This window comes from Echiichthys vipera (genome assembly GCF_963691815.1).
Source record: "Echiichthys vipera genome assembly, chromosome: 2".
In the NCBI taxonomy this organism is placed as follows: Eukaryota; Metazoa; Chordata; class Actinopteri; order Perciformes; family Trachinidae; genus Echiichthys; species Echiichthys vipera.
The window spans coordinates 15,755,606-15,778,627 of NC_139827.1; the positions used below are offsets into that span (position 1 = coordinate 15,755,606).

Below are 23,022 nucleotides of genomic sequence, written 5' to 3' on the forward strand. Positions count from 1 at the left end.
TCTTCTTTTCTCGGATCGCAGGAGCAGCAGGCTGGACAAGGTAGTCCAGACGCCCCTCTCGCCAACAGCGTTTTATAGCTCTTTAAGGGGGACCCAGAGGCCAGATAAGATATACAATCTCTCCAGTGTTCTGGGTCTGACCTGAGGTCACTTACCAGTGGTAGTAGTAGTAACAGGAGGCATCCAGATATGTTGCCTAATTCATCTCAACTGGCCCCTTTCAACGCGAAGAAGCAGTATCTCTACTCTTAACTCCCTTAGGATGTCTGAGCTCCTCAACCTATCTCTGAGGCTATACACAGCCACATTTCATTATTACTTCCTGTCAAAGGAAAATTGCTTGTTTTGTCCAACCAACAGTTCGAAATCTAAAATATTTTATTTATAATTACATAAATGAGGGGGAAAAAGACACACGTAGCTGGAAGGGGCACATTTTTGTCAGCTTGATAAAGCTTAATAAATGATTGACTAATGAATTGATCTAACTAATAAAACTAATTGTTTCAGCATTATTCATTCATTGAATGGTATATTACCATAATCATGAATACATGCCACTACTTTCTCCCCCTCCCTCTGTTTAGCTTCTGTCCTCTGTGAATATATAAACCATTGAGGGAGTGGACACAATAGCAACTAAGAAAAAGAAGTAAATGTACACACAGATACCCCATTCCTCTCTGTCCCACTTCCACTTGCACGCACAGTCTGCCACATGACATGAATGCACCAATTAGAAAACAGCAGCAAAAAAACAAAACCCTCCAAGCTTCCTACAGGTCTCATTCCTCACCCACTGTAACAGACAATAAACAGCTCTGAGGAACAAGAGAGAAAGGGAGAGATGGACAAACGCACACTCACAGACAACAATGAATTCCCTACAGTCTCTGCAGATGCACACACCCCCACTGCCACCCAGTAGTTATTGTGTACCACACAACTACTCCCACTCTGAGATCACTCCACACTGTCCCGGGTCAGCGGTTGCGCCTTCTATGAGAAACAGCAGCAAGACAGCAGAAAACAGAAAATGAGAAGGTTATGAGGCAGCGAGCACAGCTGGAGATGCTTGAGTGAGACCTTGGACAAACAGCATCATGCTGCAGTTTGAAGGCGAAAGTGAAAGTGGAGCAAGGTGAGCGTTATTGTAAAAAAGTTTGATGTAGAAAAAAAAAACCCAATGTATATCATGTTAAATGTGTTTTTTTTCCAGAGGTGGAAGTCACAAATAAGTCTCAGTTAAGGCCTTCTTTTGCTAAGAGCAAATTCTGTGCACAGTCCACAAAGAAAAGGTCTATTTTGTATTCAAGCTAAAAAAAAAAATCACAATATCATCCGTCAGTATCAGAATCAAAGTTCTATTAGTACAAGTATAAGTGAAGTAGAGTTCTGGTATTGTCGTTGGTATTTAACTTCTTTTTTCATTCTAGCAAGCCATGTCTAAAGTAGTCAGATTCATGACTTGAGTCCGACTCATCCCATAAACAACAGCATGCAAAACATATTGGATATACAGTAAGTAAGTATACAGTGAAAGAGGAGTGAATAAACCATTGATTTCCACTGAGCTCTGATGTCAAAAAGTCTATAAAAGGTTAAAACATCTCACCAGGTTGACAAAGTCTTGGTAGCAGATCTTTCCGTCAGCGTTGCCATCGGCCAGGGCCAATAGGACTTCCAGTTTGTGAGGGTCAAGCTCAGAGCCATGGGTCGCCAGCAGGTCCCTGAACCGCTCTGTACTGATGAAACCTGAGTTCTCTGGATCATACTGCAAATGAACACACACACACAAAGACCATGAAAAAATTATTATGCATTATACATATATTTATAGATTACAGGCACATGCAATTTATCAAATTAGCACCAGATTCAAAGAAATGTGAGAAGTTCATGAACGGTCTATATCCTCCAATGTGCATAGTTTCAGCTAAAAGAACAAAAACAAAAAAAAACATCAGCAATGGTTTAGTCACAGTTTGAGCAATTACTAAACAAGCTGTTCCAAAAAGGCCCAACTGCTTTCACAGCTTTGAAGCTGAAATGACACTAAGTGCCACATATAACCACAGGCTGTTTTTCTGTCACAGCCAGAACAGAGGAGGCATTCAAATGTATCTGAAAAACGCCATATATTCTGACAAAACCAAAGATATTTAAGTTGGAAATTAAAAAGACCTTCAGTCGCAGTGATCACTTAAGCACTTGAATGTGAAAAGACCTCTGCGCTTTTCTCCAACTTCGTTACTCCTGTCATGTTGGTCCCACACACTCTTTTCTTTCCTGTGCACTTAATGTAATAGCCTGGGGCTTCAAATCTTAAGTGGCGATTTAGAGTGAATCTTCCACTTGAAAATGTACGAATATTAAATAAAATGTACTTGTTGTTTGTGTTTCATGTTGTGAACTACTTCCAAGAGCTATGAAAGAGGTTTGCTGATGGGGGAGAAGGTTAGGGAAGAGAAGAGAAGAGAAGAGAAGAGAAGAGAAGAGAAGAGAAGAGAAGAGAAGAGAAGAGAAGAGAAGAGAAGAGAAGAGAGGAGAAGAGAAGAGAAGAGAAGAGAAGAGAAGAGTCTAGCTTAAACCTAACCCTTCTCTATTTCTAAGAGAATAAAATGTCAGTAATTCTGTCTGGATTCCTACAAATCAAGCTGCTCTTGATCCCCTAAAACAAGGATAAAACAAGGTTGCAGCTTTTTGAGAGTATTTGTACATTCAGCTGAGGACAAACTGGCGTGAAATACATATCCAGAACTTGAATGTTTGATTTGAATGTCAGGTTGTTTGTTGATGCAGGCAGAAGACAACTGCTCCATCTCTATGTGTCTGTGTGTCGTGTGTGTGCGTGTGTGTCTGTGTATCTGCATTTTTTCGAATGTGCATATGCGAGTGTAACCATGCCTGTGTGTGTAAATACAGCGCATTCATGCATAAAGATGTGACATTTAGACAATATGAGCTGCCTGCCAGTGTCCAAGACCCCTCGACCAGAAACAGCGGCTGTGTACATGCACGCATGTGTGCGTATGTGAGTGTGTGTTTGTCATACGTCGTTTTTTTGGCAGACGCTGAGTAAAGCCAGGCTGGCAGCTCGACCAAATGACACCAGGGAGAAGAATTTTTGGCTCATCCTTGTGTTGTTTTTCTCCATGTTACCTAACAGTGATAGGGCTTTTTTCCTGTTAAGGCTACATTTGTTGGTACACTTTCCACTCAGTATCATCACTGCTTTGTTTTGGTCATCTGTCGGTAATAATCATTCACACCTGGCCTGAAAATTGATTTTATGCAGCTCTTGTGGCTGCAGTGTATAAGAATGTGATGAGAGGATTATCACCAAAAGCATCCTCAGTAGATAGCTCTGTGTGCCAAGTATGCTAATGCTACAGTGGGTATATCAAAGGTCTGATATTGAAAGAAATTGAGTTTTCTATATCTTTTTGATATAATGCAGGTTGAGGTTCTATAAGTATCAAAACACTCAATCCACAGAGAAATGCACACAGGCTAGATTCAGAAACTGTGCCTTTAAATGAGCCATCAGGACTTCTGTACAGTTGTGATGTCACAACTTTACTGCATATAGGTATAAAGTGTCGCTAAAATGTCATTGGAGGCATTGCAGGCGGGAAATGACGCAGGGAGCGCAGATGCAGAAGACATGGAAGACCCGCAAAGGCTGACCAATCAGAGCAGGATCGGCTTTTTCAGGAGGGGGGCTTAAAGAGACAGGCGCTAAAATGGAGCGTTTCAGACAGAGAGTGAATACAGGTATATTCAGACAGACAGTAAAAAAATGTGTTTTTTGAACATTAAACATGTCAACATGTTCTAGTAGAAGCCCAAAATACAAGTATGAACCTGAAAATGAGCATAATAGTGTTGGAAGAGAAATGGCATAGACTAACTCTGCAGAGGTGAGCAGATTGGACAATAACACACACACACACACGCACACACACGCACACACACACACACACTCACACAAACACAAACACACACACACACACGCATGCACGCACACACACACACACACACACACACATACACACACACACACACACACGCATACACTCAGAAGAAGTTGAGGTTAGTCCGTTCTATTTAAGAGGGCCTCCATCATCACCCCCATCTCTCCTGTTACTGGAGCAGACAGTGGGTGCAAGAAGGCATGACAGGAAGAAGGATAGGGGGAATATTCTGTTCTAAGTGTGAAACCCAAAGTTAAAACAAAAAATGCAACGCTTTGCCACGATGACAACTGTGACACAGTTTTGAAACTTGTAAAGTGTTTAAACTACAATATATCATTTCATTATTTATTCATTTATTAAGGGCATGATGCACATTAATCAACAATACTGTGAATGTGCCAGTGTTAGCCAGCTGGCTAATTCAACTGCAGTCCTGCACTGAAGTAATGGTTAAAATTTACAGGCAACAAAATAAGTCCAGTATCCTCAATAAAGTGCAGAATAACACAAAGCAACAAAACACAGCCAAGCAAAACTGATTATTTTTAATTTTTTTGACACATGCAGAGCAGCAATAAGCAGTAGTTGTTAGAGTCTATAGATGAGAAAAATAGTTTTGGGTATGTTTAACGATCTGACGAAGGTACTTACAACCGTCAGATACCAACTGGGCAGAGATGAGCGCTAAAGTGTTGAGTGTTTCATTCATTTAGTAAAGGAAGCACTAGAACACATTTTTACATAATAAGAAACACATTATGGTTTTAGTGGAGGACATTACCATGAAAGAAATGTCTTCTTTTAAAAATATGAAATTGTTAATAAAATAAATAGATTGAGGGAAAAATAACTAACAAGATGATGTTATTATACTTTTTCACACTTTACATTGACTTATAGCAGTCTAAGCTAGATTGCATCTGAACTAACAAGAGTATGTATGACAACTTTTCCATACATATATGTGAAGGTGTGACAGCAATGCGAGTAACATCCTATCAGATGTAGCATTTCATGCATTCTGGTAAGTTTAGATACGAAAACTTTATTTGAAGGTGTGTGCATTAGACTGACATGACACCTGCCATGAATATGAAGGAGTCTTTCTGAATGTTCATGACTGTTGTTGATAAGTAATTATGAGACTTTTAATGCAAAGCTGAGATGTCTGTGTTACAGTATGAAAGCTTGACATTAAGCAAGACAATATAAACTGTCAGAACAGGCATACATTTATAATGATCAAACTTAAAGAAGCATCTCAAAAATCAGCATCAACGGTGTCATCATTTATCGAATGGCACTCAATTACGACAGTAATAAACATTTATAAAGAGTCCTTCATGTTCATGACTGGTGTCATGTCAGTCTCAAGTAAAGTGTTACTGAAAAGGCAAATTGGGGATCACAAATGTAACCTTACCAGAAGTGAGCTGTTCAGTTATGACAACTGGTCTGAATGTGTGCCATCTCCCACATGACATCCAACAAAAGAAGAGAAGGAGGAGGAAAGAGTTGTTGCAGAAATAATTTGTATGTTCCTTTTATACTAGCAACTATTAATACAATGACACTGCATTTGTACAATACTGTTATGTTTCTGCAAAAGCAAATACACAAGTATTCCTGAATATGATTAAACTTGCAATGCTGAGTCAGTCAAATACACACACACACACACACACACACACACACACACACACACACACACTCACACAAACGCACACACACACACACTTGATGCATACAATATAAACTCCAAACTACAGAAAGAACCAACCTTCACTTGCAGTAAATCAGCCTGTTTCTGCCGAGGCCATTTTGTCATGATGAAGTAACGTCAGCCAAAGCCAGTCTCACCACTCGCCACCAGTGTGTGAGCAAAACAGTGTGTGTGTGTGTGTGTGTGTGTGTGTGTGTGTGTGTGTGTGTGTGTGTGTGTGTGTTTGTTCCTGTCATATTGTTTGTCCCAGACTGCGCAGGGTTATTTTAACCAGGACTAAAGGATTACTGTCCAATCCAAGACCGTCAATATACACCTCCCCCATCTTTCTCTCTCAAATACACACACACACACACCCCTAAAATCCTAGTCACCCTCATCGCCCCGCCCCACACACAATACCCCTCTCCTTCACTTTCTCCCTTTACTTTTTCTCTCTCTAAAGCTAAGATGTGGACTCCCTCAGAAGAAAAATAAAATAAATAGCTCAATACATTTACTCGTTATCTCTTTTCCTGTCACTCCCAGAGGCAGGCAGCCATACATTATTTTCCTCACACAAACACTCCCTAACTTAACTTTTGCGACACCACACCGGCTTCACAGTTGAGTGAGCACTCTCTGAAGTCAACAGGCTGGCTGCTGGGATGGAGCGGCAGAGGGACACACAATGGGTCTCCGATGGCAATTTCATGCAAGGTTCACCCAATCTCTTCACTCCAATTAGTGTCTATTTCCTCCTGATGCACCCAGAAGTCCATGCAGAGAAGGACATTATATGATACAAAAATAACTCTCCGTCCAAGAATCCTCGAGTTTCACCACAAACTGGAATATTTTAAGGATTTAAAAGAAATCTCAATTGTAGGGCTGCAACTAACCATCGTTCTGTTGATCTTTTGTTTTGTCCGATATTCAGATACTCAGAAAAGATGTTTATTGTGAGATATTTATTCTCACAATGACAAAGAATGAATGTACCAGCACACACTTAAGCAGCTGGAACTAAGTAGTAAATTATTGGCATTTAAAATAAAAAACTAAGAAAGAAAAAACTCCTAAGAAATAACTTCATGAATCGAATGAATCGTCTTACATTCTGGTTAAGTACTAAGTTTATACATGTCGGAACATTCACCAGACTGTGAATGTGACTGAACTTTTGTCCAGGCACATTTTTAATTTTCATAACCATGTTATTGTCTCTGCTCCATACGGCTTGTTTTGCAAACAGCAAAGGGGAGTGTGATGCAAATCTCTCAGATTAAAATAAACACACACACACTCACACACACACACACACACACACTAATCCTGGTGCAGACATAATACCACAAAACATTCACAGCCAGTGAGCTTTCATTTTGAGCGCTTCTCAGAAGCTCAGTGTCAGTATGGAGGAGAAAAACAGCAGAGGGAGGGAGCAGGAAGTAAAGGAGGGTTGACTTGGGCTGCAGGGAGGGGGGGGGGGGGCAGATTGGACACAATGCAAGGCCTTTTGTCTTCAGCCTCATTTTCATAAAGCTGAATATTAAGGCACTAGAGGGTAGGCTGCTTGTAAGGGTCAGGGAGTTTTTCCAATTACTGAAGTTTGCACAGAGAGCCTGGAGAAATGTTGCAGCCTGGGCAAACATTAAATATACAAAAGGCTAGAGTGAAAAACATACTCAAAACAACTTAAAATTTGATGAAATCTAGCGTGCAGCGTAATAGGTTGAGCAATGGCAAGACCCTAGTCTTAGGGATATACTTATTATACTTACTAAACTTTTTGATCATTTGTCTTTTAGCACAGTGCCTGTACAAAACGTGCCTATTCAGAACAGGCCGATTGAGTGGCCGGTATTGCTGCTTTCTCGAGAAGCGCTCATTCAAACATCTCATGAGCAATATACCTGCCATGACATACACATTGATTGCTAACAGCTATCTATTTGGGACCAGGCTATGTCCGGCTATTTTCATTCCCGATGTTAGATCCCTTATGCTTCAAATGTTCGAATTTGCTGCTATGTAATATCTCTGATCTCTCATTCTTCATCTGTTCTTGAATAGCCTGTTGCGAGAAATGGAGAGTGAGCTGTATTCAACATGTCGTTCGGCAGTGTAACAGTTAATATGGCAATAGTCAATGCACTACACAGTACAGTATACAAAAAGCACTACTAATAAACACTGTATGTGCCATAGATCTCAAATGCATGCACTTGACAATGCACTTCAGACAGACGACAGAGACCTTTAATATCTTTCTTTCAATTTTAGATACGGTAAAAAATCTCACTTACTTTTACTGCTGTTGTACCTTTCAATGTTCTCAACTGACTCCATTGAACTAAGAAAAAGAGAAAGGCTTGGTAGGAGGTAATTTAAGACTTTGTAATCAACTTCACTACTGACTCTCAACCCTGGCTGACCTCCGGCACTTTCAGGGACCTTTGACATTTGACCCAGACTGGTACGGGTCACTGTCCAGGAGCTTTGAGCTGCAGATGAGCGGTTGTCTGGAACAGTAAGCACAGGCTAAAGAGAAGAACGAAGTGTGGGGTGTAAATTAAAAGAGTCAGAGAGAGAGTTAATTAAGAGAGACAGGTACTGGTTTACCAACACTAAGCTGGAAGGCACTCTCTCAAATCCTCTTACACCTACGCCACATACTGAACCTTGTACTAAAGAGCTGATAATCATCTAGGGTGAGGAAGTGAAAGTGCTGCAGGTAAGTCGCTCAGCATAGGACAACATTTTACTACCATATGCATTAGTTCCAAAAACATATATATATATATATATATATATATATATATATAAAACATTTTCCCCTCTACATCAGTTTAACAGTGCAAAAGTGAGTTCCAAGAAATCTTTTTGAGAAACAAAGGAAAGAGCAAAAATATATCAGTAGATACATTACTGATGATACATTTATGCCTAATTTATGCCACACAAGCAGAAAGTGGATCCCAAAAAACCTTTGATAACTACATCATCAACAATTCAGACGGGATGCGCCCTGGGACCTCTGTGGGAAACAAACTCAAACTGTACCATGTAATCCCAAAATGTTAGCTTTGAACTGGTATGAAGACCTTTGCTGTGTGTCATTCTGTCAGTCGCTCTTTTACTCATGGTCTACGTGATGAAGCCGAAATGACATGAAACAAACTGACAGGGAAGGAAACTGAAGCCTTATCCCCAATAAAGTGATCTTAAGGGATTTCACAAAAGAACATAATACAACCGTACAGGTGCGTGCAGTAAGAAGCATGAAGAAGTCATTCAGGCCGCTAATATGTGAGAACCTTCTGTGGAACTAAGACATGTTGGTGGATACGGACAGGAAGCAATAAACGCACTGCATGAATACTGTTGCCTGAAGACTTCCAATGTGACACTTTTTGATAATATCATCCAGGCTGAGGAGATGTAGCAGGCATGACCAATCAGCATGGCAACACGCGTGACTCGACTGTATGAGGGCACTATAATGTGTAACCTAAGCAACAGGACCATCAATGTATGCCAAAAGGACACAGGAATGAATTCAGGGATGTATTTTGTGTGTATGAGTTTGTGTGTGTGTGTGTGTGTGTGTGTGTGTGTGTGTGTGTGTGTGTGTGTGTGTGTGTGTGTGTGTGTGTGTGTGTGTGTGTGTGTGTGTGTGTGTGTGTGTGTGTGTGTGTGTGTGTGTGTGTGTGTGTGTGTGTGTGTGTGTGCGTGTGTGTGTGAGAGAGAGAGAGGATATACTGCAGGTTGTGAGTTGATAGCGCCAAAAATAAACACAGTCTTTAAGATGTAGGAGACTTTGTTTTGGCAGCATTGTTTCATATTAACAGGCATCAGAGAGGAATGCAAACTCACCACGAATGCTTACATTATCTCTACTGCTGTGATTATTTAAAGTACTCTATGTGTCACTACAAAGAAACATCTCTATTATTACTGCTACCAAATTGCACACCTGAAAACATAGTCAACATAAAAGTAGGATTCTGCAAAGCAGCACTCATCTCAAATATTTACTTAATGCTACAAACTGTTATTTTGGGTATCAAGCACAGAAATAGTATATATTATTGGATCTCTGTATATCATTATTGCGTCCTTCCAGTTAAATAACTGGTATGGCAAAATCCCTTCAGCGTAGAGCTTGTCCAGCAGTATAATTACTTTAAAAAGAGTCAGACAGTGTGCACCACTAAGCTGTTGCTTTTATAAGGACAGTGCAGTAAAAAACAGCCTATACCTGTTCGATCTGCTGACCTACAGACCAAAAAAGCTATTAGATTATCTAGGATATCAAGGCTCCTTTGGATACTTTCCATATTGACTTTTTTTTAAACTTGCGATTCATTCCTGCATAATTGCAAGCCTCTAATTTAAAGGGTTACTACTGTAGAGTGCGAGGTGACGGTGTATTGCATTGCATATAAAATCTGTTATATTGCATGGCGGCAGACCACTGTCGCCTCACAGCAAGGGGGTTCCTAGTTCAAATCCCGGCTGGGGCCCTTCTGTGTGGGTTTTCTCCTTGTCTGGGTTCTCCGGCTTCCTCAAAAGACGTGCACATGTTGGGTTAATTGATGACTCTAAATTGCCCGTAGGTGTGAGTGTGTGGTTGTCTGTCTCTGTTTGTCTCTGTGTACCCTGTGATAGCCTGGTACCCTGTGATAGACTGGCGTCCTGGGTGTACTCCGCCTCGCGCCCGATGTCGGCTGGGATCGGCTCCTATCCAAATGGCACGTTTGTGCCTTGGTAAGGATAGGAAAGGTAAACAGTGGAAGGCAATTACAAGCATACTGGTTAACAAATTATAGGCCCAGGTGTACGCTGAGCTTAATCAGAGGAGTCAACACACACACACACACACACACACACACACACACACACACACACACACACACACACACACAGATGCTGATGCATATTGTATCTGTTCCTATCAAATAAAGAAGCTGAACATACAATAGGCGGTGCCCTGCGCTGCCTAAAGGACATTTACACCAGGCACTGCAAGAATAAGGCTCAGAAAAATCATTACAGATCCAATCCACCAGCCTAACAGCCTCTTCTCCCTGTTGAGGTCAGGAAGAAGTTACCGGACACATCAAGCCAGCACTGAGAGGCTCAGGAGGAGCGTCTACCCTCAGAGCACTAAGATCCTGAATAACATGAACTGATATGATTTTATGTGTTTGGTGGATTGATGGATTGATGGGTTGATTGGTTGATTGATTGATATGTAACATTTCATGACTGTATCTTGCACAGTTGAAATGCTGTGGCTGTCACAAAATCTGCCCACAAACAGAAAGACAAATACAAATAACCTGGCAAAATACACAGAACCACCTCTGTGGTAGTTCCCTCTACAGTCGGTGTCTCCAGGACCAGATTTTGCCATGCTGACTCACACACACACACACACACGGACAAGGTGAAAACTATACCAACGGCTGATAAACAACTGTGTAGTTATATTCTATATGTCGATGCCTGTTTAAACACAATCTTCAAAAGAGACAGTCTACACACACACACACACACACACACACACACACACACACACACACACACACACACACACACACAACCCTCATACACAGTTCCTCTGCTTCCTGGACCTTCCTGAACACAAAGCCAGGGTATTCCCTTGATATGAAACAATTAGCATTTCTAATAAGAAGCCAGCCTTGTTAGAGCTGGAGAAGCTCGTTAGTCTCCCAGATAATTACACTGAAGCAGCAGGGAGGACAGGCGAGACTAGGATCACCTCATTCACTGGCCATCATTCACACACACTTACCCACACGCCGACATAGCAGGTACAATGGAAACACACTCACCCTCTCATGTTAATCTGCCCTTTTCAGACCGTGCCCTTAACACCAGAGGGGTTCTCTTGTGTGATATCTTTCTTGCCTCTATCTCTGTGTCTTTCTCACACACGGACGCACACACACTCTTTTGTCACCTTATCTGACACAGCTGAAAGAGTACATTTTCAGTGCTGTTGGCTATGGTAAGCTTGGAGAGGCTCTGTGGTTTTGGGGCTTATCGTCAGCCCATTCAAGGGACCCAGACCCAGTCTCATTTAGGAGACTAGTTGAGGTTGAGTAGAGTCGACAGCTTGTCAGCGGGCGGAGGTTCTGAATGGGAGGGGTGGGGCAGTGACAGAGAGGTGAATAGTCAAACACTCAGAGTGACAAGTGACATCGCCCAGAAGACCACAAGTCAAGACATTGGGACAGTCAGACAGAAATCCTGATGTTACTAAGGGGATTGTGTGCAGTACAAGGTGAATGCATTTTGCCTTTTCTGTTGTTTTATCATTTTAATAAATAAAAGATGTGTTTGCCTTAGTGTGAACATACTTAGCCCTCTAATGAACATCCTGTTTAAGTAGGGTTCGGATAACTCTTTAAATTAAGAGAAACTTGTATAAACTGAAAGGGATGTGGATGCTTGCACACACACAAAGGCACACGAGCCCACACAGCGATCAGTGTAGTTTGTAAGAATAAAGTGCCATGCTCACAGGGGTCCATCTGACATGAGCAATTGTAATCTCTACCACAGTCTGTGTCTGAGCTGACAGCTCTCGGCTCGGGCAGGCACTGATGCTGACGTGGTACCAGTCAGCAGCCAGTGGGTTGTTACTTTGTTCTTTAACAGAGGGAGAATTCAGAGTTACCCAGACAAAAGCAGTGCTGTTCAGAGGAGAAGTGAAGTTGCAGGAATGTTGTAGCATCTGATAATACAAACTCAAGAGAGAAATTGTTCTTCTAATTGTGCCCTGTCATGTGCATTTGTCTTCTTTTAAATATCAGGGGATAACACCTTTATGTGCACTGACGAAAAACGATGAGCTCAAACTGACTCGTGTGACGCTGAGACTCAGTTCAGTTTGTCTGCCACTCAGATTCTCATTCCTCCTTTCAATTTCATTATCATCAAAGCGTTTTACAGTGAACTTTGCCTGCATCTCAGCTGAGATAGAAATTTCCACTGGGGACAAACACAGATGGACAGATCCAATACCTCCTTCCCAGTCAGACTTCCCACTGGTGTCACTTGACAGTGACACAGGGACAGCAGAGCAGAGCAGAGCAGGATGCAGATAGGAGGGATGTGATAAGCCGCAGAGGTTTAACACCATTAATTACCATGGCATCAATTCTCCCGTCACGGAGGATTCTGCAGGAAAAGGTCAGCCGTATGGGTCGCATACAGACCAGCTCGCCATGCATATCACGGCCCCAGCTGGCCCAGCCAGTGCCTTGCCCACGTCATACTTCAGAGACATGACTAATGCCTCAACAAGTCTTGTAATAGCCCCCAAAATGCCACTGCCTGTTAATGCTGCCATAAACAACACCTAGACTTGGAGGCTAAGGCCAAGGCCACCGACAGGTAAGGAAAGCGAGAGGAGGCTTGGAGGAAGGACAGAGGAAGGGAAGTGGTGGTGTCAGCAGGAAACAAGTGGTAAATAGCAATAAATAAAGGGATAAAGGAATTAAAAGCCTTATTATAGAGGAGGGGTTATAAATAGATGATACCTCAGTGTGATGCAGTATGCAGAGCTGGTCTGTACTCAACAGGGCAGGACGCTGCTATTTAAAACTGGCTATCCTGCTGATTTGTCATCTTCTTTAAATTATGTCAATGTTATACTTGTATATGACTTGATAGCAATACACAGTGATCCAGAGTTTGCTTAAGCATAGCTTGCTGGACAGACATAAACCACAGTTTCTGCAGGTGAAAATTACTACTTACTTTGGTAGGATAACCTTCAGCTGGGTACAAACCAAGTCAATTAAGCACCAATCTGGCATAGCATACATCAGCAAGATCAACAGGCTGTGAGAGGACCTCGCTTGTCCCAGCACAGCACTCTATTACAACCCACTTTCATTAAACAGCAGCTCCTCCACAATTTCTCACCCACTCTCCTTTCTTTCCCTCGTTACTCATGTTTGAATGGGAGCAGTGTTTTCCCCCTGGGGGAAATCCAGCGAAAGACAGCGGGGGCAAGTGTTGCAGAGACTGCACACTTGAACTTGTTATTTCCCTGGCTTATTGCGAAAGGAGATGATTATTGTAGGGAGCAGACCAAATCCACTCTGCTTTGAAGTGTGAAGACACACAGGAAGTGAAAGAAAGAGAAGATGGAGATTAATTAGCAGGTGATTATTGTAAAGTGTTGTTCACAGTCAGTTTTTCATACAAAGGTTGGGAGGAAGACGAGGGGAAGTGGGAAAATGATTTATGATATAAAAACAACACCACAAGCTACAGCCAGAAAGTGATCAAAGATTTAAAAACTAAATAAAATATAATTTTGTTTGAACAAGTGTTTTGGGCAACAAGGATTTTGAATGATAAGCTTCACAGAGGGTGCTTTTATGGCAAGTTAGCAGCAGTTATTTGATTTACTTGTCGAATTGAAAGCAAATTTCTAAATAACGCAACAAAAGAAATTACATTTAGGAGTTCCGCATTGTCATCAACAGGTTTGGAGGGAATAAACTGGGCTCCCTCAGAAGTTGGCACTTCTGGCTAAGCATGGCTGTTATCCACCAGTCGTAGAAGTGGAGATTGTGAACCAGAAAGAAAAAAACTTGCCTTGGGCATCTAACCCATCAACGAGAGAAAAATGGAGAAAGGTCTTCACGAATTTAACTCAATTGGGCAAATTTGAATTGTTCTTTCACATCAGTTAGTATTGGCCTCCACCTCAGGCGGCCACAACAACTTTTCTCTATCAAATTTTGTCGTTTCCATACAGTTTTTCTGGCAGGTGTTTCCTATCTTATTTCAACTCACTATATGGGATTATTGTGGAATGCAGCAGCAACACAAAAACTTAATTATTGACCCTTATTGGTTAAACTAAATAATAGGATCTCCATTGACCTTTTACCAACAACTGCTCAACCCTTGGGACATTAGCACACTGAAGAATTTTCACAGGCCGGTAGTACCGTGGAGAACTATTTGAATATATAATATATATATCTGTAGTTTAGACTCTCATCTTTTCAGTTATTGTAGTCATTTTGAGAAAGAACGCTCAAAGATAATCCTATATACAACAAAAACATTTAAATATGGTAAATCCTTTTCCTCAAAGCAGTATGGTAGTCCAGAAAGCCTTCATGTTGAAACTAATTTCAAGGGTCTTGAAAGGTTTATAAAAAAAGAAAACATGTGAAGAAACTCTCCATGTATTCACATACATACAAAGAATAAGAGACAGATCCAGCTCCTTCCTGTAGTGAGGCTAAAGTTCTCTCAGAGCAGCTGTTCCTATCTGAACCTGCGAATGATCATTCATCATTCATCTTCAACCACTTGTCCCTGTCAGGGTCGCGGGGGGGGGGGGGGGGGCGATCCCAGCTTACATATTACAGTGAAATTTGTATTTCAAAGCTTCTAAACATAAGTTACAGTCTATTCCAGTCTCTACAAGAATATGTGGTTGGATTCACTTTTCCATGGCATCTGGCCTTTTAACACAAAATCTACCACAGGTAATTTGCTTTCTCTCACATTCCTCTCTGCTGTCCTCTCATTATTGTCCTGATCTCTTCAACATAAAACATGAGTAGACATTCAGGGATCAAAATTAATCTCCCGATCATGCATTTGTTGCACTGTTGTCCTTCTCTACATACAACACGAATATAGTTTTCTTTCAACTTCAGTCCTGTATTGCAGAGCTATAAAACAGGAAGATCCTGCCAACACTGCAGTACGAGCTGAAATACTTTGATTGCCGGATTTACAAGATAAATGAAGGCTTGGTCACTATTTGAGAAAATACTGCAAGTCGCCTAAATTGCTCATGCAGTCAATGTAACTGACGCAGATTTAAAACAGTTCTGAATTGGTTTTTCGATCACGCAGAAGCATGTTTCATGGGGGCCGCAAGGATGACTGACGTTGTGTCTGTCTGGGATAATCAACGGAGCATTAGGTCACGGGTCTTGCTTGACAGATTAGAAGCCTGCATTTATCTCACACACACACAGCGCCCCCCCCCCACACACACACACAGTTGTCCGAGGCCATCACAAATTAGCATGGGCCCTCACCGTTTCCTTGCCAACTGGACTGTAACCAGGCAACGTTGGCCAGTGGGAAGATGTCTTCAGTAGGAAGTGCACATTTACAGTACACACATACTGTAGATGGGGCTTGATATGTGAATAGGTGTCAGACACTAAGGTATTACTTTAAATCCCTGGACATCTGAACCCCTCCCCCCTCACATTTGATAGTACTGGACCCAGAGTACTGATCCAACAGGTAATTACATCCAAACCTCAAGAGCTGTCAACCACTGCTGTCTGTATACAAGTACATCGTGACATTGATCATTAAGCATAATCTTGACACTGAAGGAGGAAATCTTAACTGAAATCTTTCACAAGATTAGTCCTTCAAGATAAGATGCATTTTAGATCACATAAATAAACCTTGGATCAGCTAGACATCAGCAAAATACATATCAGCTATAATTTTCGTCTATCTGTGCATTGTAGGCAATCTCCCCAAGATAACGATCATTCCCTCAAAGCTTTAGGTGATATCAAAGTAGCCATTTGACTGTGTGAGACGATGTTATTTCATGGACACTTGAGGTTTAAATAGCATCTGTATGCCATGCAACTTGTGTTCAGCAGGTCTTTGCAAACCTCATGTCATTTTAATTTCTGCTGAGGGTGTGAAAAGCATTTATTTTCCCTGCAAGCAACCCATACATTGTGGTGAATAATGCTGCCATCCTCTTACATCTTGCTTTTGTGTATAAAAAGCATCAGAAAACTCTTTCACGTCACTGTAAAGACCTGAGGACTGATACCACCTTGGATCAGCTTAATCCAAATTAAATGTTTCTAGGTAACACAGTATCAGTACGCTTGATTAACCAACAGCATGTTCAGCCTCTGTCTCACCAACACCTCTAATAATTCCCTCTATATCGCAGCAGCTTGCTCCACAGACAGCCACTGAGATTTATTACCCAGCACACCCACTCAACATCCTCTGCCTCAACGCTGAGCAATCATTAACACATGCTCACACACAAACGTCATTGCACTGTTGCCTCTACAAACTTGGTTCCTAAAGTTTAAAACCATAATAAATCGTAAAATAAACATCCAAAGGCTGACAAAGTGGGCCATTTACATTAAGGACGCCAACTAACTGGAGAGACAACTAGATTCGTGGCCTTATAATCTGCATCATGTTCTGCCTACTGAATGCTCTACCCAGGCGCCACCCCTCACCTGAAACAGAATATTCCCAGAAAGTGAGAACACACAGACAATCTCCTGTTGTGTGATATTTGTGAAAGGGCAACTCAGGGACAGTGTCCGGAGTCCATATAAGAAAACAGTTTAAGACAAGAGACAAGATGCAATAATAATATCATCAGGGCTTTTATTTGACATATGCTGCAATATCAAGCATAGTAAGATTTTTCATCATATAGGCTCTGGATGGTATAAAGTCCTGCAGCGCTGGTTGTTATTTATCTAATTTATTTAATAGGGACAGTGTACAGTTTAAAATGTAAATGTCACCATTTGATGCACTGTACCAGATTATAGCTTTAAGCTAATTAGCATCTGGAGTTCCTTGGCAGGTCAGAACAAAGAGACAGCACAATAACAAACAGTGCACAGTAAAAAAAAAAACACATACAGGTAGAAATATACAAGATACAAAATAGAACATACAAGACACACAAGGCACGCAATGTAGGGCTACCCACATTAGCACATCACATGCTTGTCAAATAAAAGCAGGTCAGATTTCAGTAATAAAACTGGAGCTTGCTCCGTGGAGGCCAAAGGTGACGTTAAAGTCACTTGGAATTAACCGGTTTTTGCTCTCAGTGTGACTCGCTCAACATGTGTTATTCATGTTATTCGACCAGGTTTGACACTGCTCAGCTTTGATATAAAAATGTGACCGAAGCAGATCACAATACTATTACAATAAGAGTACTGCAACAATATCTAGCTCTCTCTACCGTAAATTCTGACCCAAAAAAAAGCCTATCAAATTGCACTACACGATCAACACCATCTGCCATGTGGAATAACATTTGCAAAGGTTTCTTTGCTACTGTATGTTTGCGAAAGATTAAATACAAATAAATGTTTTCTCCTCAGACACTGAAACTAGTATTTTAGAAATAATTTTAAGGAGCTAAATTTTAGAGCCGAACATCACAGAGTGGATGAAGGGACAAAACAGAAAGAAAAGGATGTATTTTCAAAATGATCTGCAACAGCGTGGACAGATTGACAGTTTAAAATGGTGGGAGAAACAGACTAAATGAAAGAGAGAGAGTCACCCCCACCCCAGGGTGTCTCCAGAAGCAGAGGGGATTGAAACACCAGACAGCCAAATGGCCCTCAGCAGACTCTCTTTGCACGTGATCAAATAAACACTTTACCCCCTGTCGCTGCTTGTGAAAGCTTTCACACTGAAGAAAAACATGTACAGAGACACAATGAAACAACACAAACACACGTACACAAACAGGACTCTAATCAGAGACGTACAAACACCCACCCAGAAGGGAAAGCTTAAACCCCTATGGCTATTAATGTCACTCTCACTGAGACCCAAATGTGAGTACCATTTGCCAAAAGATAGAGAAGTCAAACACATACACACACAAAACGGAGTATCCTTGTCACTCGAGCATAGGCCGCAGGCAGGTCACTGCAGAGACAAAGATGGACTTGGGTGACCTTTTCCCCCCAAACCTCCCATTTACACCGAGGTGAGAACCCCTCATTAACAGCAGGCCCAACCCTCCACCGAACATCCCTTCACCGCTGCTCGCATTCAGCAGCTCTTCACAGAATAAGGGGAACAAAAAGAAGGGTGAGACATTTGTTTAACGAGCCGTCCCCCGGGCTGTCTTTCTCTTCCATTCAGTCCCTAGTCTTCTGCTCCCAGCCTGCCCCGAGGTCAATCCCCTGCACCACTGATGGCAGCAGCTCCATTCAATGTAGAGATTTATGATCTCTAATAGCTGGCAAATGGACCTGAGGCTGGGGCTGCCCAAAGTGGAGGTCCCCGTTTTATTTTCTTCAAATCTCAAGAAGAAAAGCCTTGAAAAAAGGGGGAGCTGAGCGAGCCTGGAGTGAGGATCAGGGACTGTCTGAAACATTTTCAAGGTTGCCATCTGGATTGGTTGGGACCCTTCAAACTGTCTGTCAGTCTTCACGCAGAACCCCTCCCCTAACAGATGGATAAGGCTATAGGGAGAAAAGGTATGAGGGACAAATGCCTTCTGCCGCCACTGACATTTCACTTCCTGGATTGTTTTGGGGGCAATTCTGCAAACAGGAGCTTATAAAAATCTACTACAATCAGGCGGTCAGCGAGTCAGCTGTCTCCTGATTCTTGGTGGCTCTGAAAAGCTCCACTAGGGCACCCTCTACTTCATAATCCTATTCCCATAATCCTCAGAGGTCAGTGTGCAAGAAACAACCCCTGTTCTCTCTATACCCAACTCCCCTTTCCTTTTAAGGCCAGAGTAGAGTTCTTTCAAACTGCATTAGTGGAGTAGGGAGAGAAAAAAAACTCCCAGAAAAGGCAGTTCAGGGTGCTAGGGAGTGCTGAAGAGGCGAGGCAGATATAATGCCTTCATGAAGCAGCCCCGGAATTCACATCTTCGTGAAATCATGAGGACAGTTTTGACTTTTTACAGGGAGATTGTTCTCAAATGATGTTACGGCCAATTATTAAAGAAATACACACATTAAGGACCATGACAAAAACAAACTGTAGAAGCTATCGGACCAAAATTGCATCACTAACTATGCGCCACTTGTGATTTTTCCCAGGAATGTCGCCACAGACAACAAGTTTGTAATACTGCAAATGCGAGGGCTTTTATCAGTAGGCCATAGGCTCTATCAACATTGTGTTACCTCATTCAGTGGTAGATAGTGACTTAAATTCTTTTTTTTTTTTTTTTTTTTTTTAAATGAAACAAGGTTATGACTTTAAAAGAAGATTTTAGCATTTTGAGGAATAGGCCCATTTGCTTCCTTGCTAAGAGTGAGATGAGAAGATTGATACTCTCAAGTCTACATCCAGCAGCCGGTTAGATTAGCTTAGCATCAGCTAGCCTGACTTTGTCCAAAGGTAACAAAATCCACCTACTGTCTCTAGAACTTACTAAATAACAGGTTGTCTCTTCAACTTCAATATAACACTTAAATTCAAGTGCGTTAGTGTCGTGTTCACTGTTCAAATAAACTTGAGTCTTCATGAAGTTTCAAAGAAAGAAAAGTCAGCTCAAGAGGCAGAGGAGGTGAATTTGCTTGCCACTTCTTGCATACTTCTCTGAGTGATTAATTGGAGCAGTCTCAGGGCCAATTTCTTAACAACTAACAGTTCTTCTTGTGATATAAGTCAGACTCAAAATAATGAGATCCGCGGTGACAGACGAGATAATTAAATGAACTGTGGACCCTGACGTCATTCTTTAGAAGGATAGACGCAACACGCACGCACGAACGCACGCACACACGCACACACACGCACACACACGCACACACACACACACACACACACACACAGCTGTTTAATCAGGGTAGACAGACAGCATGCCCACATAAATACTGTTGCACATAACCCATTAAAAAGTTAAGTTTATTTAGGAAAGCTCTGCTGTGAAAGTGATGAATAAAAAGGGATCCTTATTCCACCTGTAATGGAACTGTAAGTTATCAAAGCCTTGGCAGCTGTTCCCCTGAAGGAGATAATTCTTATCATAATGACACCCTCATTGCCAGACCCTGACAGGCACCCTGATGAGCTGCTGTATCTACAACTGTGGCTGCGGTACACCCAGCGACAAAGATAAGAATTCTCCCCGTTTGCCCCCGAAACGCTGAGAAGATTTCTATTAGACACAGCAACACCGTCATGTTGTCACTGGACAGGACAGCCAAAAGGATCTCCTTGGCCCGGTTTTCACACCAACACGTAATCCAATTTCAAACAGACAGCGTGTGACTGCACCTGAAATACATCAGGTACACACGACCACATAAAAACACAAATTATCTGGTGGGTTTGCAAAGTATTTGGGATCAATTGAAACACTGAGAACCTTACAAATGTAGTGTTATAAAAGGAGAATAGCTCCCCTGTTGGCTAAACTTCTTAACACATGCCCATTGGTACTGTTGATATTGGAGACAGTACAGCAACAGCAAAAGTACAGAAAGAGGGAATTCAACAGCTAGTGGGGGAGGTTCTTGGGAACCTCCAAATTGGTGCCATAAATAGTTTTCACAGCCCCAGAGCACAAAATGATAATAACAGCTCTCCAAGGGGCTGGGCGGAGTTATCTGCTCCGACAGAGCTCAGTTATATTACCTGACTATTTGTTTTTAACAAAGCAGAGCACTTATAGACACACATTGCAGTTGCAAAACCTCTCAAAAGGTCTCTAACCATTCATCTTTAAAACATCATCTGCAAATATATGTAAAAGGTTCATTCTTAAAGACATGTTAACATTTCTGAGGAAGCAGGCACACTTAACCACGCAGGGATGCTCTGATCTGACAGCTGCAACATTAACGTTATTATGACGCAAATGATCCAAATTACATACTGTTTCTTTGACAATGTTATTTTACAATTGTGGTTTCCCTAACAGTTACACAGCAGGGTTACCACTGGTTTTATGAAATCATTTTTCCAGGAGTATTTCGTGACAATACATAACAGCACTTGCTCAGAAATGGTCATATGATGTACCAGTAGGCTTAGTATTGATGCAGTTGTATTCCTCTTTTCTTTTTTTTTTTTAATAATGAAGAGTTTGTGATTAAATGTCTCAGGTTCATTACATGTGACGTCTGCACCCATCACTGCTAACTGCACAATAAGGTCATCTGCTCCTCTTTTTAAAAGCCTACATTTATCGAATGTATCCAGTTTTAAATGAAACAACTTCCAACAAAATATTCTAATATTCAAGTGTTAAACCTTTGAATCATCTTTCCGTTGTTTAGAAAGTGTCTCATCTTATATCGCCTGCATGAGTCGATTGTGCCTTTGACAACTCTGGAGTTGAGACAGCAAAACTCTAAACTTGTAAGCAATTTAGAGTAAAAGAAATCTGGTGGGTTCACCCAAACATTAGCAACACACGCCGCTACCCATGGCACCGGACAAAATACTAAGATTACATGTCCATCCCACTCTGTCTTGTGTGAACAGCTAGATTGACTGATGTGGACCAGGATAACATAGATTATTGCCAGGATATCTGGTCATTTTAGTTAATCATAACTGGAAAACTAGTCTCATGTGGGAACCCTGTTTAGGCAATCATGGTGGACCACCTACTCAGTTTTTAGTACTAAATAAATCCCTGGCTTCATTTTACCTACATGAAAATGCAGTGATGTAAACAGACTTTTATATTGGGAATGACCGAACTCTGGTCTTGGATCAGTATTTGGTATTGGCAGATACTCTTAGCGGAGTTATTGGAACTGTGAGAGAAAAAGTTGGATCAGAGCATCACTACTTCAAATGTGAGATTTCTTGCCTTCAGTATTCACTTTCAAGACCCAAATACCCACATTGCAAGACTTTCTACCTCACGAAGGCCTGTGACAATTTACTGTACTACTACACAGTGATGTATTACCTCTTCACTAGACTAATCTCTGAACAAAAGACATAACTGTATTGCAACAATATATATATATATTGAAATTTTTTATGATATTTTTCAAACAATACTTACAGATACCTGTATTTTGTTCTTGCAGAGCAACAAGGGTATTTTCGTGATAAAAAATAATAATAATACAAGGGGATCACAGAACTTCATATTTCATACTTAACGTAAATACATTTTTATTATCAGTGGGACCAAATCCATCTGTGACCTAATTTCTTTTCTCTTTTGGACCAATTTTGGTATGAGCCTGGCATTTTTTATTTTTTTATACACACTGAATTATTCCATGTTGCAAATGAGCAGTATGAGCTCTGCAGTGTGTTTCATGAAAACACATCAGCAGTCAGCAACAACACTGCTAAAGTCAGACATCACACCAGGGATTAAAAGGTCATAAATGGCTATATTTTTGGTCTTGGTCTGTTTTGTGTGTGATGTGGTTTCTCCTTGTCACAGTTAGCCACTTCAGCCCTTTGGCCCCGCTGGCAGGCTTTGGCAGCGATGCCCTGTAAGACGACACTGAGGAGAAAGCACAGGAACAGAGATCTGGGTGAAAGCTAAGCACTGTC

The 23,022-nt window shown here is 41.4% G+C and overlaps 1 protein-coding gene across 2 annotated transcripts in view; it reads right to left on the reverse strand.

Moving 5' to 3' along the window:
• The window catches only part of rhbdl3 (rhomboid, veinlet-like 3), a gene marked incomplete at its 5' end in the record, with an annotated part of 51,663 nt that overhangs the window by 18,132 nt on the left and 10,509 nt on the right, over positions 1-23,022 (reverse strand). For both annotated transcript variants that reach the window (XM_083925216.1, XM_083925217.1), the window contains one exon: positions 1,616-1,774. In XM_083925216.1, the coding sequence (XP_083781342.1) occupies positions 1,616-1,774 (159 nt within the window). The remainder of the gene's footprint in view (positions 1-1,615; positions 1,775-23,022) is intronic.